General features: G+C 42.5%; 1 protein-coding gene across 1 annotated transcript; it reads right to left on the reverse strand.

Moving 5' to 3' along the window:
* Positions 1 to 1,079: 1,079 nt before the first annotated feature.
* Positions 1,080 to 8,310, reverse strand: ropn1l (rhophilin associated tail protein 1-like). Its single transcript, XM_048976500.1, has 6 exons — positions 8,174 to 8,310; positions 7,835 to 7,967; positions 7,612 to 7,735; positions 7,115 to 7,276; positions 2,434 to 2,609; positions 1,080 to 1,327 (listed from the first exon to the last, which is right to left on the reverse strand). The coding sequence occupies exons 2-6, from the start codon at positions 7,963 to 7,965 to the stop codon at positions 1,273 to 1,275; spliced, it is 648 nt and encodes a 215-aa protein (XP_048832457.1). The 5' UTR covers positions 7,966 to 7,967; positions 8,174 to 8,310; the 3' UTR covers positions 1,080 to 1,272.
* Between the last annotated feature and the right edge of the window lie 12,361 nt (positions 8,311 to 20,671).

Consider the following 20,671-nt stretch of genomic DNA (forward strand, 5'->3'; position numbering starts at 1 on the left):
TGATTAACTAATATAATAAACAGACGTGTATCTTCAGAAGTTCTGAACAGCTTTCATGAATGAACATCTTTAACTTAAAGAAGGCATGTTCAAAATTGAACCACTGTTTTCTGTTTCCAGTGCATCCCATATATCTACGAATAAACAGAAGTAAGGACACAGTAACACACATGGTTCAAATTATCAAGGGCTTGATTGCACGTTGATTATCTGAAATAGGCGTGCGAGAGCTGGGCTACAGCGAAAATGTGCTGTGCTTTGGGTCTCGGCATCCTGAAATTGAAAACCTGCCATTAAATGGCTGCTTACATCCAAATTCAGAATAAAAGTAAATCAGTACAGCGTGACAGGAGACGGCGTACCAATATATGTAATGCGGTGAAGCAGCTGAAAACATTGGATCGTTTAACGTATCTGCTTACGTCTTCAGAAAAGAGTTGCAGGCAACCCTTGATAAGTTCTCAAAATTAATGAAGATGGGCACCGTTTTGTGTAATGAATAGATAGTCTCGGTTTAACATGATTTGTGCATAGGGTGTCATTTGTGTATGAGGGAGACTCAGCTCAGTGGGCTGCTTCAGACTGGGAGAAAGGACCTCCAGTTTTTACAAAAGCAACGATCTGGGACTAAAACCTACAGAAGTATTACAAATAAACTATGTTTTGAAGTAGTCCTATACTATAAATCACTACAATTAAATAAAGTACCGATTTTCAATATTGTCTGCACAGTAAGCACTAAGCACTTTGAACAAAAAAGTATGCAAGTTACATACATTTCACATAGGGCAATTTTCATTACAAATTAATGTATTCACTAAATGAGAGTAAGTTATAACAAATGATTTTTTTAAGCTTTGAGAAGAATATGTCCCTTGTTTTACTGGATTGAACAGTTACATTGTCACTCCAACAATCAGAGACAGTGACATTAAAGCTACTCTAAGTTTAGTATGGCTCTGCAGTGCTGGAATTTTGCTCCAAAAGAACAAAAAAGCTCAGATCTTCAGCACTGGGACCCTTCAAATGTGACCAAAAATTCAGCATGCAGAATATAAACCAGAAAGCCACAAAAAAAGGATTATTAAATATTTTTATTTCAAAATGCAAATCAAAGATGAATATACAGTACATAAATCTGAGCAAAAACCTTACAGCCTGTTCCAACCAGAGCAGCACAGTTCAGATGTCACTGTTGTTAGTCTTATGTGTCCAAATGGACAAATGAAATTAAGACTTGGTGACGTAACCTTTGTTGTTGGCTTTGTTTTCTCAGCTTTGAGGACCAGTGAAGTTTGTTGGTTGCACCATCCCTCCCTGACGTTTCCTGGAAAAAAGAGGGGGGGGAATCAATGCCTAATTGCTTGCTTAAAAAAAACAAATTAGCAGAACCTGTCACTGAATACAGTCATACAAACTGAGGTCAGACATCTGCTCCCCGATTGTGAAACTGTGCTCCAATACACTTCGCAGGGAAGCGATTCGCAGTGCATCTATCCCCGGGGCATAGGCAGCGGAAAATAAGCTAATGAAGACTCCAGTTAAGCTCCTCTCTGGAAATGCACCAAGTCGCAGGGAGGGGTTTCATCATTCCCAACAGCACTCTAGGCCCAAAGTGAATGTCAAAAAATACAGAGAATAGTGGGAGGAGTTCAGCTCGCCCTGGAGCTGGGAGCTGGTCTCGAAAGTTGCGCTTCTCAGGCATAGTCTTCTCCCTCCTCCCTTCCATCTCTCTCTCTTTTTCTCTCTCTCTCGATAATGTAGTGCTCCTCTTATTAGATCAGTCCTCTTACTCCTTTATTAAAACCAAAAGACGACACTAACAGCCCATCTTGCTTCAACCAAAAAAAAACAGCAAACATGGTCAAGGTTACAAATGGACAAGGTTTCGCTGCGGGAATCCTGATGTTTCTGGTGCATTTAAGATTATTGGAAATATAAGCGGTTTTGGCACATGCAAACCAGCACGTGGTAATGCTAGAATCGCTGGCTGGGGGCCAGGAGGGCTGGGCATTGATCCTGGCCCATCTCAGCTCACCACATAGCAGGGAAATAAAATCCCCTGATGTCATTTCCTGATTTGTCTTCACTTGTATATTATGCAGTATGGTGAGTGAATGACTTCATTCCATCTGAATATGTGTGTACATCTCTTTCTCAAATAGGCAACTCAACATGGTCTGGGCATGCAAAAAAAAAAAGTTCAATAAGAGAAGGAAGGGTACAATCATTAAATCTACAATCTAACTCAATATCAAACTCAGATTTAGTGTTTTCTTTTAATAATCCATGATGATGATGATGCTACAATAGATGTTGTGTTTTCTCCTAAAATTCATTAATGTTACTCAGCAAGACTTTGGTGTATTCTTATGGAACTTGGGGAGCAGTATTTAATTAGAGATATGCGTCACTCTCCACAGTGTTACTCACGCGTGATCCTGCAGGCTGTGCAGAAAGCTGTCGATCTGGTCCCGGGGGATATCGCCATCCAGCTGGGCCAGGTAGGCGTAGAGATCTGCAAAGGTATCAAAGGGAATGCGGGCAGGACCTCCCTCTGGGTCCTCGGTGAGGATCTCGCAGGCGTGTTTCAGCGCACTGATGATGGTCTGCGGACAGATGGAATGGTGAACATGACAGTGTCACACATTAATCCACCAACTGACACACTACATTGTAGCTGTCTGGTGAAATGAGGAAAGGTGCAAATGGTGTTATGAATTTGAGATGAGACCATGTTCAGGTAGAACTCACCTTTAAAAAACAGCACATCCATACGTTTAATAAAGGGAATATATAAATATATGTCAAGTTATGTGGCGTGATGTTCATGAACAAAAACGAAATTGTATTTTAAAGGTAGGCCTTTAGCGCCACCTTGAGGAGAGTAGAGAGAATTGTACCGTACTCCTATTACATGAGTATGCAGTAGTAAAAGAAACTCAAAAGGTTTTAGAGGTTTAACTGGTCACTAGAACTGCCAAATCTACGCAAATTTGCGTAAATTCCCTGGGCCTAACACCTACTAGCATCCCTGCTGAGAGTTTCTTGGGCCATTGTCCTCCTGCTTTTGTTGTGCAAACACACCCATTACCTGTGAGGCCTGGCACATTTGCATTTTTTTACTCAGAGCAGCTAAAATCCAAGGCAGGCTAAACCTCTGTGTGTGACATGGAAACCTTCACAAAAGTCTGCCATATCTATACCAAATATCCCACACGCTGACTGACCTACAAATATGAAAGACACACATTCACAAAATATATGGAAGCACAAGTCTGTTTTATTTATAAAAAAAATTGAGTGTTTCAAACTTTGCAGTGTTTGCAGACCCAGTGACCATCATCCCTGCATTTGGCGCAAGTGAATTTGTAACACTTTGCACTGGTAAACCTGCTGTGGTTTCTGTTGCAGTTCTCCTGTACCTGACACTGAGTTGTCCATACAAGTCCTGGCACAGCAGCAGCCTTCCTCTGTCCCCATAGCCTTTTGTGGCATAAATTGGCAATGGAGTTCCTTGGCTAGATGACTCAAAAATAATCTTCTTTTGCCTTCCCACCCTGTACATGCCTTGTACAGAACGTAGGAATTTGCCACCACCAGGTCCAGCATGTTGTAAAATACAGCTACTGGCCACCTGCATGTTGCTGCTCTTACGGAATACATGCGCGCCATTTGGTCCAACACATTTACACCACACGATAACAGCAGAGAGAGAGAGAGTCATGAGTGTATTTGCTTTTTTTCTACCTTCTTTCTATATAGGCCTGTATAGTACATATCAGAAAACATTGTAGCACTGATGTAAAATTATACACACATTCACATACCTTCATGTGATTATAGTCTGTTATCGTGTTGGGTTTCCTCTTTCTGCCTTCACAGATCGCCACATCTTGGTCCAAAGAACTCAGAACACACACAATCTTGTTTTTTTAGGTGCATAAATTGTCAAGGAGACACTGCCACTTCTAAGCACTGACGCGGAAAATTCCTCTTGCTGTGCAGTGTCCTTTGAAATTGGAGGAAGTTCATACCAAACTTTATTCCCTGTGCTCAGTAGTGTTGTTTTGCGCTGAAGCAGTCTGTGTGACAGTGCCAGTGAGGTGAAGAAATTGTCCGTTGTGACATTTCTCCCGTCATCCAGAAATGGCTCCATCAGACTCATGACCATGTTCTCTGCCAGCCTCTCCCTTTTCTGGTGACTGGGGTCCTTTCCCAAGTTAGGGGACACGTTGCAGACGTATTTGGTCTCCAAATCCGTGGCCATCCAGAACTTGATCCCAAATTTGTCCGGCTTGGATGCGATATACCAAGTGACATGGAATGGATCCATATCTACTCTACGTTGTCTTTCCACCGGTGTCCCTCAGGGCTCGGTTCTTGGCCCTCTCCTATTCTCCCTCTACACTAAATCTCTTGGCGAAGTTATATCCTCACATGGCTTCTCCTACCACTGCTATGCCGATGACACTCAACTCATCCTCTCCTTCCCTCCCTCAGACACTCATGTCTCCACTAAGATCTCTACATGCTTGGCAGACATCTCATCTTGGATGACCACTCACCAGCTAAAACTCAACACTAGTAAAACTGAGTTGCTTTACATCCCGGCTGACTCATCCCCCCTCCAGGACCTTGCGATCTCCTTTGACAATTCCCTAATCCGTCCTTCGGTTTCTGCTAGAAACCTTGGAGTTACCATAGATGATCGGTTGTCATTTTCCTCACATATCGCCAGTCTTTCTCGCTCTTGTCGGTTTCTCCTCTTTAACATCAGGAGGATACGTCCATTTCTTTCCACCCAGGCTACCCAGATACTCGTCCAGTCCCTCGTCATCTCACGCCTTGACTACTGCAACTCGCTTCTAGCGGGTTTACCACTGAGCGCCATCCGTCCCCTCCAACTGATTCAGAATGCAGCTGCTCGTCTTGTTTTCAACCTTCCCAAGTTCTCCCACACCACTCCTTTGCTGCGCTCCCTCCACTGGCTTCCTGTAGCTGCACGCATCAGATTCAAAACACTGATGCTCGCATACAAAGCCAAAAATTCTCTGGCACCATCCTACCTAAAGGACCTCATCACACCCCGCTCTGCACCACGATCTCTCCAATCCTCCAGCACTGCTCGACTGGTCCCACCTCCCCTCAAGGCACAAGGAAGACACGCGTCTCGGCTCTTCTCTGTCCTGGCACCTAATTGGTGGAATGAACTCCCCCTAGATGTCCGAACAGCTGAATCCTTGAATGTCTTCAAGCGACGACTCAAAACTTTTCTTTTTCAGAAATACCTGACGTAGAACTTCTATATTCTTACTCGACTCTTTTTCTGGTGTGTGTTTTAAAAAAATAAAATAAAATAAAAATTCTGCACTACTCAATGGCGTTCTCAGAGATAGTATTCGTAGCTGGGGTCCTTATTGAGCTAGCATCGGAAATTCATTGCAGAGTCTCAAAGCACTTATGTAAGTCGCTCTGGCTAAGGGCGTCTGCCAAATCCTGTAAATGTAAATGTAAATATACTGCATGGACAATGAACCTTGGTCGAGAACAGCTGTACATCTATGTTCATGTGTTCTCCTGGAGTGAAACTTTCAGCACAGTTCTTGGTGAAGGCTGGCAGAGAACGTGGTCATGAGTCTGATGGAGTCATTTCTGGATGACGGGAGAAATGTCACAATGGACAATTTCTTCACCTCACTGTCACTGTCACACAGACTGCTTCACTTTACTGGGCATGGTGAATAACGTTTGCCGTGAACTTCCTCCATTGGCAAAGGACACTGCACAGGGAGAGGAATTCTCCACGTCAGTGTTTAGAATGGCGCGCATGTATTCAGTACGAGCAGCAACAAGCAAGTGGCCAGTAGCTGTGTTTTACAACATGCTGGACTTGGTGGCCGTGAATGCCTACGTTCTGTACAAAGCATCTACAGGGTGGAAAGGAAAAAGAAGATTGTTTCCGATTCTTCTAGCCAAGGAACTCCATTGCCAAATACAGGGATGATGGTCACTGGGTTTTCAAACGCTGCAAACACAGACTTTGAAAGATAGACAGACTGTGTGGGACAGTAACCACTGAGACAAAAGGCAGAAAGATGACGAAGAGATGAACCTGGAACTGAGGCACGGATACATAAATTTTTACATGAACAGCCAAACATGCAAAGCTGGAGAGATCACACAAAAACAAAATTCACTTTTGGTGTTATAATTCAGTGATGGCCAATGAAAATGAAATGACATTTTATTCTGTATGTGTATGAGCCATGGACCATGACTTCACTCAGCTTATGACATTTATATACAAACATGCATTGGAGACTGAAGTGTTAGCATGTTTTCATTTTATTCATTTCATTCTATTAGCAACTTTTCATTCTATTTTCACTCAATTTGTTTTATAAATAACACAGACTTGTGTTTCCATATATTTTGTGAATGTGCGTCTTTCATATTTGCAGGTCAGTCAGCGTGTGGGATATTTGGTATAGATATGGCAGACTTTTGTGAAGGTTTCCATGTCACACACAGAGGTTTAGCCTGCCTTGGATTTGAGCTACTCTGAGTAAAAAATGCAAATGCGCCAGGCCTCACAGGTAATGGGTGTGTTTGCACAACAAAAGCAGGAGGAGGATGGGGCTGAAGACCTGTGAAAATCACAGCAGGGGTGACAAACACCTTGGGACTCTCAGCAGAGAATAAAAACTCGGTAAATCTAGTGTTAACTGGTACCATCGCAATATCAGATAGATAGATAGATAGATAGATAGATAGATAGATAGATAGATAGATAGATAGATAGATAGATAGATAGATAGATAAACTAACTAACGAAAGAATGTTTAAACAAACAAACAAACAAATGGAACCTTGCAGAATTCCAAAATAAATTACGCACGCCTAAGTAAATACATGGATACATACAAACGTATGTACTTGCTTTGTTAAGGAACTGAGATGTGACAAACAATGCATATACTATAAAAGTATTACTCATTAATCTTACATTAGTTACTGCCCCACAAACAAAAGTATACATCCTGTAAGATTACAGGTGTAAAATGCGTACTAAGTGCTAGGTAAAGAGAGAGCGTGAATGCCTGTGCATTACCCCGCCCAGAGCGCTGCAGCAGAGGGCCAGTAAACGCATCCAGCTGATGTGAGGAGTGAAGCCCCCGAGCTCCAGCAGTGAATCCAGCTGTTCCCTCGGCAGGCACAGATCCCTCCACCTCTGCCGCACCTCATTCTCCGTGACTGTCTCTTTGTATCCGAGCTGCGGGGTAGATGTGGCAGATCAAATTCAATGCAGGCAAATGGCAGCCAGGCTTGGCTGAACTGGGATTAAAAATCGGCCCTGGTCCTTGGAGTCCCCCAGTCAATCCGATAAGCGACATATCAGTTTCACTTTGCATCGGACGGAGGGGTCCGGCGGTGATGCTCGTCTGGGGCACCACATCGGCTAGGACCAGTCCAGTACTGCCCAGGATATATTTTGCCGATCAACACACCCATCGGCCACCGGGAAATTGCCCGATATGCCAGATGGCCAGTCCAGGTTTGGGACAATCTTAAGTGGTCCTGTGACTCGGTCCCTACAGGCTGGTCTACCTGTTTGTGTAGAATCTTCAGAAGACCGGGGGTGAGTCCAGTATCGGTCTTCTGTGTGGCTACGGGCATCTCAAGTCTATCTTTTACAGGCAGAGTCTCCCCCTTCGAAAGTGCAGAGAAATACCTGAGAGGACAAAGCGTGACTTGGGAGCAAAATAACAAATCGATTCATAAACAAGCATTTGAGATGCTTGGAGGTGCGAATGTACGTACGGTTACTTACGCCGCCGCCCACTGGAGTACGTCGGGGGGCTGTGTTCGGATGGCGGCTTTGGTGAACTGTTTGAGGATATCTGGCAGCTCAGGCGGGATGTTGATCTGCTGGGCACAATACATCGTTTCTGGTGGAGGCATGGCTGAATAAAATAAAACGAACAAAAAAATTAATAGATAGGCTAGATAGATAGATAGATAGATAGATAGATAGATAGACCTTTCACGTTTATATCCGTGGAAAGCGTCAGAGCCTCTCTCGAACCCTTTCATTTATAATTTATGCTATTATGCCCATTCTTCAGTTGAATAGCTCCAGCAACTAATTAATAAAATAAGCTCATTATACCTTCTGAAATGAGATATCCTGAGGAATTCAAATAAACGTAACCGTCTCGGATAACTCAGCTTTTGTTAAGGTATCGCGTGTACTTTAACGAAACCTAGTGCTGCGTGCGGTATCCTAGCAACAAGGTGTTTGGCGACAGCTTCTTCCGGAAATAGCCTGAGCTACGGGCACGTGGTCAGTACGCAGAGCCATGTGGTCGCCAAACCGTGTGCATGACAAGGTCTGACAGCGGCGTGGCTATGGCGTTAAATTAGTGCCAAAAGTCGTACGCATAAAAACCACGCGCGCATGCGCTTGCGAGCAGAAAATCCATGCTCTCTACGCGCTCGCGTTCGCTGGACCTTATCTACGCGCTCGCGTCTGCACAGCACTCGCTCGCTCGACAGGAAGAATTTTGACACTTTGGAGGCGGGAACAGTGGCTAATGGCTCCGCTTCTTTGATTGTTTTTTTTTTTTTTTTAATATTGACTACGATTAACTATTCGCTTTGGTAGATGATGAAGATAATTGACCAATGGATGTCGGATTCACATTGTCACGATGCCGGCGCAAAGTCTTACACTGAGTTCACATCTTTTAGAGATTCTGTTTTCATATTCCACGTTAAGGATTGGAATCGTGTGTGTCTTAATTAAAGCAGAGCTTGAAATTCAATACGGTATAGCTGGTATCTCGTGCAATATTATTTATTCACAGTCTGCTATCATAATTTGGGAATTTCCCGCTTCGTCTTACCGTATATAAAAGAATGGGCCAATGTACGGTAAATTGCATTGTGAATAATATTTCTTAATACAACATCACAAAGCTAATTTAATAAATTCAAATCCTGGGAAGAGCGCTCCTCAGATATTTGTTCTCGGGTTAGTGTTAGCAGACTATAGGCGAAACCACCTTAAGTGCTATCTGTTAATGTTTATTAAATTAGCATTAGAATGGATAGGTTTTTAATATCTTTTGTCCTTGTAGCTGCTAAATACACTCATTATTAAAGCCATAAAGTTGTCTGCCTGCTACATTGGAATCTCCACTGAGTAAGTGTTTTTGATTGATTTTATTTAACTTTATTTGACTCTGGTCCTTAGATCTAATGTCATACTTCTTCACTTATATTGTTTGTGAAAAGGTTTACCACGGTCAAACAGAGCAGCCACTACATCATCATACATGAACAAGCACGTCACAAAACAAAAACATTTCATTTTCATGATTAAAACTTTTGAATGGTAGGCCTAGTGTGTGGATCAGAGACAAGATCTTGACACCTCATTAACTATAATTTGTTTTGTGAACAGCTCAGATACCACCTTCTCGAAAGTCTTCTGCATAAAATAGAAATGGGATTCAGCGCGACTCCACTAAATTTGGATTACCTGGAGTTCCTTTGTCATCAGGAGCTGTATCTTCGGCAGGCCTTGTCTAATCACATTGAAGTACCTCCTGCTATCACCCTGGCTTTGCAAGAGCTCTTTGACCTTGTGAGGGCACATCTGGAACGTCCAGCCCCATGTGTCACACAGGAAGTCACTGCCACCAATGGACGACCCAAGATTTTGATTGAAGAACAACGTTTGAAAGAAATGTTCCATACTCAACTTCCTGTGCCTTGCATAGCCACACTGATGGGTGTCTCAAGAAGAACAATCTTAAGAAGAATGAAAGAGTATGAGGTCTGTGTTAGGGACACATATAATTCCATCAGTGATGAGGAACTTGACAATTTGGTTTCTTCTGTCAAGAATGATCTACCAAATGCAGGCTACAGGATGGTCAGAGGGAGGCTGCAGTCAATGGGCTACAGGGTTCGGTGGAGAAGAGTTGCAGCCTCCATGCATAGGGTTGATTCCATGCGCATCATATCAAGGTTGTCAAGTCTTGGCTGTGTTGTACGGCTATAGTGGGAAAATCTTTTTTTTTATTTGTGAGAACTTGAAAGCAAAGTAAACAAAACTTGGAAAAAATATATGCTCATTCACCAATTTTCTAATCTGGGGTCTAAAGTGGTCAGGCTTGCAAGTGTATTTGGTTGTTTGTCTATCCTAGCCTGTTGCAGTGTATATTTCCTGTATATTTTGCATGTAAAAAATGTTGTTTGTTATGTCAGTGCTTAATATTATCATGTAGTATTCATGAACTTTGTTTTAACCCGACTTAATGGCTTTCTTCATCTTGGCCAGGGACTGCATTTGAAAAGTAGCCACTTGACTAAAATTGGCACATTTTCAGAAATGCCAGCAACAATACTGATAATGAACAGCCCTCTAACTGACTCTCAGTTGGTTTAGAAAAAAGACTTTTAAGAGAAAAGAAAGCCTTCCTTTGGTTTTGCATTTTTCTCTTTTTTGTTAGCTGTGCACAACATATCCGAAGAATACATTACAATTAAATTAGTTAAGAAATAACAGATTGCGTATATACAATATTAAGGTGATAACAACAACCCTCACTGTCTCTAGGTGCTGCTTCAGACAGGGCATTCTGCAGCAGGGACACCACCCGTCCTGCAGCACCCTGCAAATCTCCCTATCACAACAGCCCACATAACAGAATAACATTAGTGTATGATTCAGTAGGGCTAGTCCAGGTCTGGAAAGTAGTTGGGCCAGATTTTCAAACCAAGAAATTTAGCTGGGCCAGACATTTTCAGCGGCCCAGTAAGCAGCAGGTAATGGCATTTTAAACAAACACAGATCAAGGTACATTATTTTAAAAAGCTACAACTGAACAGAATCTGAGAGCAATATTTTTTTTTCACTTCTGAAATAAGAAAAATATTTTGGTCGTATCTGACCTAGACGCATCTCAAAGTGCATAAAAAGAAAAAAAATGCCTATTAGATGGTAAACTGCCAGACATAAAGAAAAAGGGAAAAATCGGCTATAATCATCATCCGCTTATACTGTAGTGATCCATTTCACCCACACAGGCATGATCACCATAAGCGGTTTCCACATTATTGTCGAGATGCCTATTCACTTTACCTCTGCTTTCTCCGACATCTTCCTGATTCTGCCGCCAACAAGGGGCTCATAGGGTGGAGACTGAGGGTGTTAAACAGACCAATCTTACTTTTGTCACTGAATGCAACAAATAATGTTGTATTTATCTGTCAAAAGTCCAGCACCAGGAAAAGCAACAGAGCGACAATAGAAACTGCAATAATAATGGAAGTGCGCCGCCCTACAGGGATGGAGGAGTGATGGGAGTCCAGGTGGTGGCTAAGCGCGCGTGGGGAGAGGCGTCGTACTGTGAGGCTTCATGAACTTCCGATGGAGCAGTGCTGTCATACAGCGGGGAGCCTGAGAGGGGCACTGTGGCCGGGTGCGAGAGCCCTGGGTAATGAGTTGTAGAGCTGCGCAGGAACTGAGAACCCAAGCTGTTGGACATTCCACTGGACTAGGAGACTGGGGTGAGCGAGGAGGAGCTCATTGACCACAAACTGGGATACTGGCTGTGTGTGAGCAATGGGGTGGAGATTAAGGAAAGACGTTAAATCAGCATGCAGTGTTGCCTGGAAACAACAACAAATATACTACAGTGTCACTGTACTAAAACAATATCAAAATAATGCCTATTTTTTTATTCATTTTACTTGTAGAGTGCAAAGTACAAAGGAAAACAAAGAGTAACTATGGCGAAATAAATCAAAGCATGTCCCAGAATGCAGTGATGGGCCTGAATGGATCAGGACAGAAGAAGGTGAAAGTCCTGTTAACGAGGCGAGACGATGCAGACACAGGCCAGGATGTGGGTATAGGCAAGAACAAGAGGGAAGACGGGGGCCCGAGACTCAGCATGGGGGCAGGTGGGGGAGGGGAGGCACGGGCTCACCTGGAGCTGCTCCCGGAGGTGCCGCTATGACTCATGGGTAACATGCCGGAATGGGACGGCACCTGTAGGCTGGACCAGTTGTCTTGGGACGGCAACATGGACAGACAGGTAGACGAGCTGTCTGAATAAGCAGCTGCAAGTATAAAACAATAAATGAAGCAGGTATGTGGTGGGCAGTGTTACAGCGTCCTTAATATGGTCAATACAGAAAAGGCACGTTATCATGTTATGTATATACTGCCTCCAGTTACTTAATGCCTAACTTTAATACATTGATTGGTTTGTTCACTGCTGTAGCCTGTGTCAACTTTCGTTTCAGACAGATGTAAAGTCTTTCTGTTTTTGTTCTGTGGAGTTTTTTTTGAACAGCATATGGCTGAATTCTGTTAAACCTCAGATTGAAGAAAATTGTGTTAATTGAAAAGCAAATATCAAAAACTCAGTCTGCAGGAATGTTTTTCAGTAGATTTCTGTGGACTTTTGGAAATTTCACAAAATTCCATCGCTCGATTACATAAACACTGAGTGAGATTTCATTCCCATTACTGCAACGTATGAAGAGGATTATGACTTATTATTTTAGGTTATCGCACTGAGTGAGTTTTGGAAATTTGCTCTTCAGTCGATAACTGAAGCAGTGCTGTGAATGCAGAGGTTATATGCGTCGCATATCAACAGAACTGTATGTTTATGTCTTGTCTTAATTATTTTGATTAAATGTCTGACTATTCCCAATATGTGTGAACATACTTGGCCAAATAAAGCTGATTCTGATTCAGTCAGAGGGTAATCGTCGCTGTGCTGTACTATCGTGGTGACCCACACAGAAAGCTTAGGACCATGATTTCAGTGTGCGCTTGTGTGAGGGGACAGGCAGGGCGGCTGCTCACTGGGTGATGCACTCCTGTGGGTATAGGGGCTGGGATAGGGTGCGGAGCGGTTACTCCTCAAGGAGGAGTAACGGTCACAGCCGTGGGGAGGGAGAGGGTGCTCCCAAACTGGGGGTGTGGGTTTGATGAAGAGCAGAGAGACCCTGAGCCTGGGATGAACCAGCTGCCTACTGAAACGAAAGCGGATAAAGACAGAAACTAGAACCTCAAACTAAACAACACAAACAACAATATCAAGTTATATTCAATCATTAAACAGTTATATATTTAATCTAAACAATAGTAATAAATATCGTTCCGATTCAAAATATCATTTACGGGTGAATCTTATGACTTGCATTGGGAAACAGGAAACGGGCCAAGCTGCAGGGCCAGTTCAAAGGCATAGTGCGAGGTGCCCAGAAGGGGGCGCGGTCTGGGCGGAGTCAGCTAAAGAAGAAAAAGGCCTGACCTTTTTCTGGATGCTGTGGACTGTGTTTGTGTGTGAGCTGCAGCTGCATGTTCCTTACATTTTTTTATTAACACCAGCACCGTGAGGTTTGGCCTGGACTGGGTCCTGTCCTGCACGGTTGAAGGCATGTTGACTGATGGTCAGCCCGTGTTCTGTTGGATCCCACAGAAAGGAAATGGGAATCCCATTTGGATCGGATGCTGACAGTTGAAAAAAAACTCATGTCTGTGTGTTATGAAAGAATATCAATAAATGTTTCCGAAAGGGGATGACTCATTTGGTAATTATTTACGGCTTATGTTATGGCTGAGAAATTTACAGTCTTTACTGAAGTCTGACTTCTTTCGAGTCACCTTCAATATAGATTGGACACTCTCTATGCAATGTGCAATACTTATATAGATGGTACATGTTTACTTGCTTGCACAGATGGTTGATTAGGGAATTAGTGTAAGTGTGTGTGTGTGTGTGTGTGTGTGTGTGTGTGGGTCCAATCGTATGTATGTCCAACGTCCATAGTAAGTAATATACACTGATCAAGAGATGCCCGAAAGTGGATGAAAGAGGACATTAGTGGGGGTATCACTTAGTGTAACGGGTGCAGGAAAATGAGCAGGACTGCAAGCCATATAATGACCCACTGTCCTTATCTAGCTCTTAATACAGCAAGCATACAGTGATGTATCTACAATGGACAGCTACTATAAGCAGATAGCACAGTACAGGTGCATCCATCCATTGTCCAAACCGCTTATCCTACTGGGTCACGGGGGGTCCGGAGCCTATCCTGGAATCAATGGGCACGAGGCAGGGAACAACCCAGGATGGCCCATCACAGCTCACACTCACACACCATTCACTCACACATGCACACCTACGGGCAATTTAGCAACTCCAATTAGCCTCAGCATGTTTTTGGACTGTGGGGGGAAACCGGAGTAACCGGAGGAAACCCCACGACGACATGGGGAGAACATGCAAACTCCACACCCATGTGACCCAAGCAGAGACTCGAACCCGGGTCCCAGAGGTGTGAGGCAACAGTGCTAACCACTGCACCACCATGCCGCCCCCTGTATGCTGTTTCATTGTATAAAAAGAAACTTACTGTACTGTACAATAAAGTATTTCACCACTGCTTCTCCCTCAGCTCCCACTGTTTGCTATCACATGCATCTTTGGATTTCTTAGTGCAATCTGTGCTTTATTTTTTTCGTGAAATGTAAGTGCAGTATCTGTTTATTAAGTGCTGTGGTTTAATATGTACATTATTATTTCAGTACTGTGTATACTGTCCTTAATGTCTTGCCTCTCGTACAGTATAACTTGAGATATGCCAAAATTGACATGCAACAAGTGGTCCTGGTTCCAAATGCGGAAGTCGATGGATACCTGTACTTTACATGCTGTAGGGTGCTGGGTGTCAGACATTGCAATGCACCTTGCTTTGATTTTGACCCGTTAGATCAGAGGGAGGTAATCTTATCCAGAAAGGACCGCTGTGTATGATGGTTTTCACTGCAACTCTCTGAACAGCGAACCTAACGGTTATCCCAATACCTTGATCTTGCTAGCATATTTAAATGTGTACCTATTCAGGAATAGAGTGGTGAAGGCATTCAGAGGAGGACTGATGATTATCAGAGGGAACAAAGGGGCTGGGTACTTGTCAGTATCCAGTAGAACCACCAGACTCCTACACTGAATGGTTCTGGATGTGGCACAGACGTTAATCCCTCTGTATTAGGGGATCCGTCTCCAGTTTGTACTCTTCTAGTTAATAGGTAGATTATCAGACAGATTTTCACCCTAGTCCAGTACTCATTGACAGCCTAATACACCGTGTTTCAGTTTCTCTTGATAGTCAATACATGTCACAGGATGTACATTACTCAGATGGGCAGGCCCTCTTACATATGATGGAAACGCTACAACTTAAGAATAAGGGTCAGAAGAGTGAAATACATATAATGAGTGTGTAGCTCAGCAGACTAAGACTCTGTGGCTGTGATCAGAAGGTCGACGGTTCGTGCTCGGAATTGGCAGGATAGCCACATGTCCACAGGCTTTTGAACAAGACCTGAAAACCCTGGGGGCCTCAAGGTAGCAGTCTCTTCACTGTGACCCCCAAGCTTGTTCTTGCCTTTATGGAGAGCAAGATGGGACAAATTATTAATCCCATGGGGCCTCAGCAGAATTACAAACCAGTACAAGGAAAATAGTTGTTAATTTTACATACTACCTTCTGCTGGCCTTATGAGAACATTCAGTTTATCATTTTTCCCCATAATTGCAATTTTAACATTAAATTTATGATTTTTCCCATGGTCCTGTGGCCGCTTTATATGGTAATTATTGATGAAAACTTTTTTGGAAAGTGAAACAATATTAAAATTGCTTTATTGCGTAAAAAAAACTGTTTTTGTTTAGTAAAATAATGTTTTTTTCGCTTTTTATACTGCCGTCTTGTGGCAAATTTAAGTACTGCAGTTTGAAAATAATTAAATGATTTATTCCCGAAATTGCAATACCTACTTTTCGCCACGAGATGGCAGCAAGAAAAGTTAAAAATTATTTTCCCACGGTCTATTAGCAGCTTTGTGTGGTAATTGTTTGTATTAAAAATACATTGGACCAAGTCAAACTATTTTAATGAAGAATTAACATCAAAAAGCTGCTAGTAGACCGTGGGAAAATAATTTTTAACTTTTCTTGCTGCCATCTCGTGGCGAAAAGTAGGTACTGCAGTTTGAAAACAAATGATTTATTCCCGAAACTGCAGTACCTACTTTTCGCCACGAGATGGCAGCAAGAAAAGTTAAAAATTATTTTCCCACGGTCTATTAGCAGCTTTGTGTGGTAATTGTTTGTATTAAAAATACATTGGACCAAGTCAAACTATTTTAATGAAGAATTAACATCAAAAGCTGCTAGTAGACCGTGGGAAAATAATTTTTACATTTTCTTGCCTCCATCTCGTGGCCAAAAGTAGGTACTGCAGTTTGAAAACAAATGATTTATTCCCGAAATTGCAATACCTACTTTTCGCCACGAGATGGCAGCAAGAAAAGTAAAAAATTATTTTCCCACGGTCTATTAGCAGCTTTGTGTGGTAATTGTTTGTATTAAAAATACATTGGACCAAGTCAAACTATTTTAATGAAGAATTAACATCAAAAAGCTGCTAGTAGACCGTGGGAAAATAATTTTTTACTTTTCTTGCTGCCATCTCGTGGCGAAAAGTAGGTATTGCAATTTCGGGAATAAATCATTTGTTTTCAAACTGCAGTACCTACTTTTGGCCACGAGATGGAGGCAAGAAAATGTAAAAATTATTTTCCCACGGTCTACTAGCAGCTTTTGATGTTAATTCTTCATTAAAATAGTTTGACTTGGTCCAATGTATTTTTAATACAAACAATTACCACACAAAGCTGCTAATAGACCGTGGGAAAATAATTTTTTACTTTTCTTGCTGCCATCTCGTGGCGAAAAGTAGGTACTGCAGTTTCGGGAATAAATCATTTGTTTTCAAACTGCAGTACCTACTTTTCGCCACGAGATGGCAGCAAGAAAAGTTAAAAATTATTTTCCCACGGTCTACTAGCAGCTTTTTGATGTTAATTCTTCATTAAAATAGTTTGACTTGGTCCAATGTATTTTTAATACAAACAATTACCACACAAAGCTGCTAATAGACCGTGGGAAAATATTTTTTTACTTTTCTTGCTGCCATCTCGTGGCGAAAAGTAGGTATTGCAATTTCGGGAATAAATCATTTGTTTTCAAACTGCAGTACCTACTTTTGGCCACGAGATGGAGGCAAGAAAATGTAAAAATTATTTTCCCACGGTCTACTAGCAGCTTTTGATGTTAATTCTTCATTAAAATAGTTTGACTTGGTCCAATGTATTTTTAATACAAACAATTACCACACAAAGCTGCTAATAGACCGTGGGAAAATAATTTTTAACTTTTCTTGCTGCCATCTCGTGGCGAAAAGTAGGTATTGCAATTTCGGGAATAAATCATTTAATTATTTTCAAACTGCAGTACTTAAATTTGCCACAAGACGGCAGTATAAAAAGCGAAAAAACATTATTTTACTAAACAAAAACAGTTTTTTTTACGCAATAAAGCAATTTTAATATTGTTTCACTTTCCAAAAAAGTTTTCATCAATAATTACCATATAAAGCGGCCACAGGACCATGGGAAAAATCATAAATTTAATGTTAAAATTGCAATTATGGGGAAAAATGATAAACTGAATGTTCTCATAAGGCCAGCAGAAGGTAGTATGTAAAATTAACAACTATTTTCCTTGTACTGGTTTGTAATTCTGCTGAGGCCCCATGGGATTAATAATTTGTCCCATCTTGCTCTCCATAAAGGCAAGAACAAGCTTGGGGGTCACAGTGAAGAGACTGCTACCTTGAGGCCCCCAGGGTTTTCAGGTCTTGTTCAAAAGCCTGTGGACATGTGGCTATCCTGCCAATTCCGAGCACGAACCGTCGACCTTCTGATCACAGCCACAGAGTCTTAGTCTGCTGAGCTACACACTCATTATATGTATTTCACTCTTCTGACCCTTATTCTTAAGTTGTAGCGTTTCCATCATATGTAAGAGGGCCTGCCCATCTGAGTAATGTACATCCTGTGACATGTATTGACTATCAAGAGAAACTGAAACACGGTGTATTAGGCTGTCAATGAGTACTGGACTAGGGTGAAAATCTGTCTGATAATCTACCTATTAACTAGAAGAGTACAAACTGGAGACGGATCCCCTAATACAGAGGGATTAACGTCTGTGCCACATCCAGAACCATTCAGTGTAGGAGTCTGGTGGTTCTACTGGATACTGACAAGTACCCAGCCCCTTTGTTCCCTCTGATAATCATCAGTCCTCCTCTGAATGCCTTCACCACTCTATTCCTGAATAGGTACACATTTAAATATGCTAGCAAGATCAAGGTATTGGGATAACCGTTAGGTTCGCTGTTCAGAGAGTTGCAGTGAAAACCATCATACACAGCGGTCCTTTCTGGATAAGATTACCTCCCTCTGATCTAACGGGTCAAAATCAAAGCAAGGTGCATTGCAATGTCTGACACCCAGCACCCTACAGCATGTAAAGTACAGGTATCCATCGACTTCCGCATTTGGAACCAGGACCACTTGTTGCATGTCAATTTTGGCATATCTCAAGTTATACTGTACGAGAGGCAAGACATTAAGGACAGTATACACAGTACTGAAATAATAATGTACATATTAAACCACAGCACTTAATAAACAGATACTGCACTTACATTTCACGAAAAAAATAAAGCACAGATTGCACTAAGAAATCCAAAGATGCATGTGATAGCAAACAGTGGGAGCTGAGGGAGAAGCAGTGGTGAAATACTTTATTGTACAGTACAGTAAGTTTCTTTTTATACAATGAAACAGCATACAGGGGGCGGCATGGTGGTGCAGTGGTTAGCACTGTTGCCTCACACCTCTGGGACCCGGGTTCGAGTCTCTGCTTGGGTCACATGGGTGTGGAGTTTGCATGTTCTCCCCATGTCGTCGTGGGGTTTCCTCCGGTTACTCCGGTTTCCCCCCACAGTCCAAAAACATGCTGAGGCTAATTGGAGTTGCTAAATTGCCCGTAGGTGTGCATGTGTGAGTGAATGGTGTGTGAGTGTGAGCTGTGATGGGCCATCCTGGGTTGTTCCCTGCCTCGTGCCCATTGATTCCAGGATAGGCTCCGGACCCCCCGTGACCCAGTAGGATAAGCGGTTTGGACAATGGATGGATGCACCTGTACTGTGCTATCTGCTTATAGTAGCTGTCCATTGTAGATACATCACTGTATGCTTGCTGTATTAAGAGCTAGATAAGGACAGTGGGTCATTATATGGCTTGCAGTCCTGCTCATTTTCCTGCACCCGTTACACTAAGTGATACCCCCACTAATGTCCTCTTTCATCCACTTTCGGGCATCTCTTGATCAGTGTATATTACTTACTATGGACGTTGGACATACATACGATTGGACCCACACACACACACACACACACACACACACACTTACACTAATTCCCTAATCAACCATCTGTGCAAGCAAGTAAACATGTACCATCTATATAAGTATTGCACATTGCATAGAGAGTGTCCAATCTATATTGAAGGTGACTCGAAAGAAGTCAGACTTCAGTAAAGACTGTAAATTTCTCAGCCATAACATAAGCCGTAAATAATTACCAAATGAGTCATCCCCTTTCGGAAACATTTATTGATATTCTTTCATAACACACAGACATGAGTTTTTTTTCAACTGTCAGCATCCGATCCAAATGGGATTCCCATTTCCTTTCTGTGGGATCCAACAGAACACGGGCTGACCATCAGTCAACATGCCTTCAACCGTGCAGGACAGGACCCAGTCCAGGCCAAACCTCACGGTGCTGGTGTTAATAAAAAAATGTAAGGAACATGCAGCTGCAGCTCACACACAAACACAGTCCACAGCATCCAGAAAAAGGTCAGGCCTTTTTCTTCTTTAGCTGACTCCGCCCAGACCGCGCCCCCTTCTGGGCACCTCGCACTATGCCTTTGAACTGGCCCTGCAGCTTGGCCCGTTTCCTGTTTCCCAATGCAAGTCATAAGATTCACCCGTAAATGATATTTTGAATCGGAACGATATTTATTACTATTGTTTAGATTAAATATATAACTGTTTAATGATTGAATATAACTTGATATTGTTGTTTGTGTTGTTTAGTTTGAGGTTCTAGTTTCTGTCTTTATCCGCTTTCGTTTCAGTAGGCAGCTGGTTCATCCCAGGCTCAGGGTCTCTCTGCTCTTCATCAAACCCACACCCCCAGTTTGGGAGCACCCTCTCCCTCCCCACGGCTGTGACCGTTACTCCTCCTTGAGGAGTAACCGCTCCGCACCCTATCCCAGCCCCTATACCCACAGGAGTGCATCACCCAGTGAGCAGCCGCCCTGCCTGTCCCCTCACACAAGCGCACACTGAAATCATGGTCCTAAGCTTTCTGTGTGGGTCACCACGATAGTACAGCACAGCGACGATTACCCTCTGACTGAATCAGAATCAGCTTTATTTGGCCAAGTATGTTCACACATATTGGGAATAGTCAGACATTTAATCAAAATAATTAAGACAAGACATAAACATACAGTTCTGTTGATATGCGACGCATATAACCTCTGCATTCACAGCACTGCTTCAGTTATCGACTGAAGAGCAAATTTCCAAAACTCACTCAGTGCGATAACCTAAAATAATAAGTCATAATCCTCTTCATACGT

This window comes from Brienomyrus brachyistius, chromosome 15, assembly GCF_023856365.1.
Source record: "Brienomyrus brachyistius isolate T26 chromosome 15, BBRACH_0.4, whole genome shotgun sequence".
In the NCBI taxonomy this organism is placed as follows: domain Eukaryota; kingdom Metazoa; phylum Chordata; class Actinopteri; order Osteoglossiformes; family Mormyridae; genus Brienomyrus; species Brienomyrus brachyistius.

Bases quoted from the DNA above. Each gene is read 5' to 3' on its own strand.
- ropn1l (XM_048976500.1), bottom strand. From the start codon at position 7,965: ATGCCTCCACCAGAAACGATGTATTGTGCCCAGCAGATCAACATCCCG. The intron at 7,277-7,611 runs GTAGACCAGCCT...TCTACCCCGCAG, and splicing joins TGAAGATTCTACACAAACAG to CTCGGATACAAAGAGACAGT. The intron at 1,328-2,433 runs GTGAGTAACACT...TCTTTTTTCCAG, and splicing joins CACAGCCTGCAGGATCACGC to GAAACGTCAGGGAGGGATGG.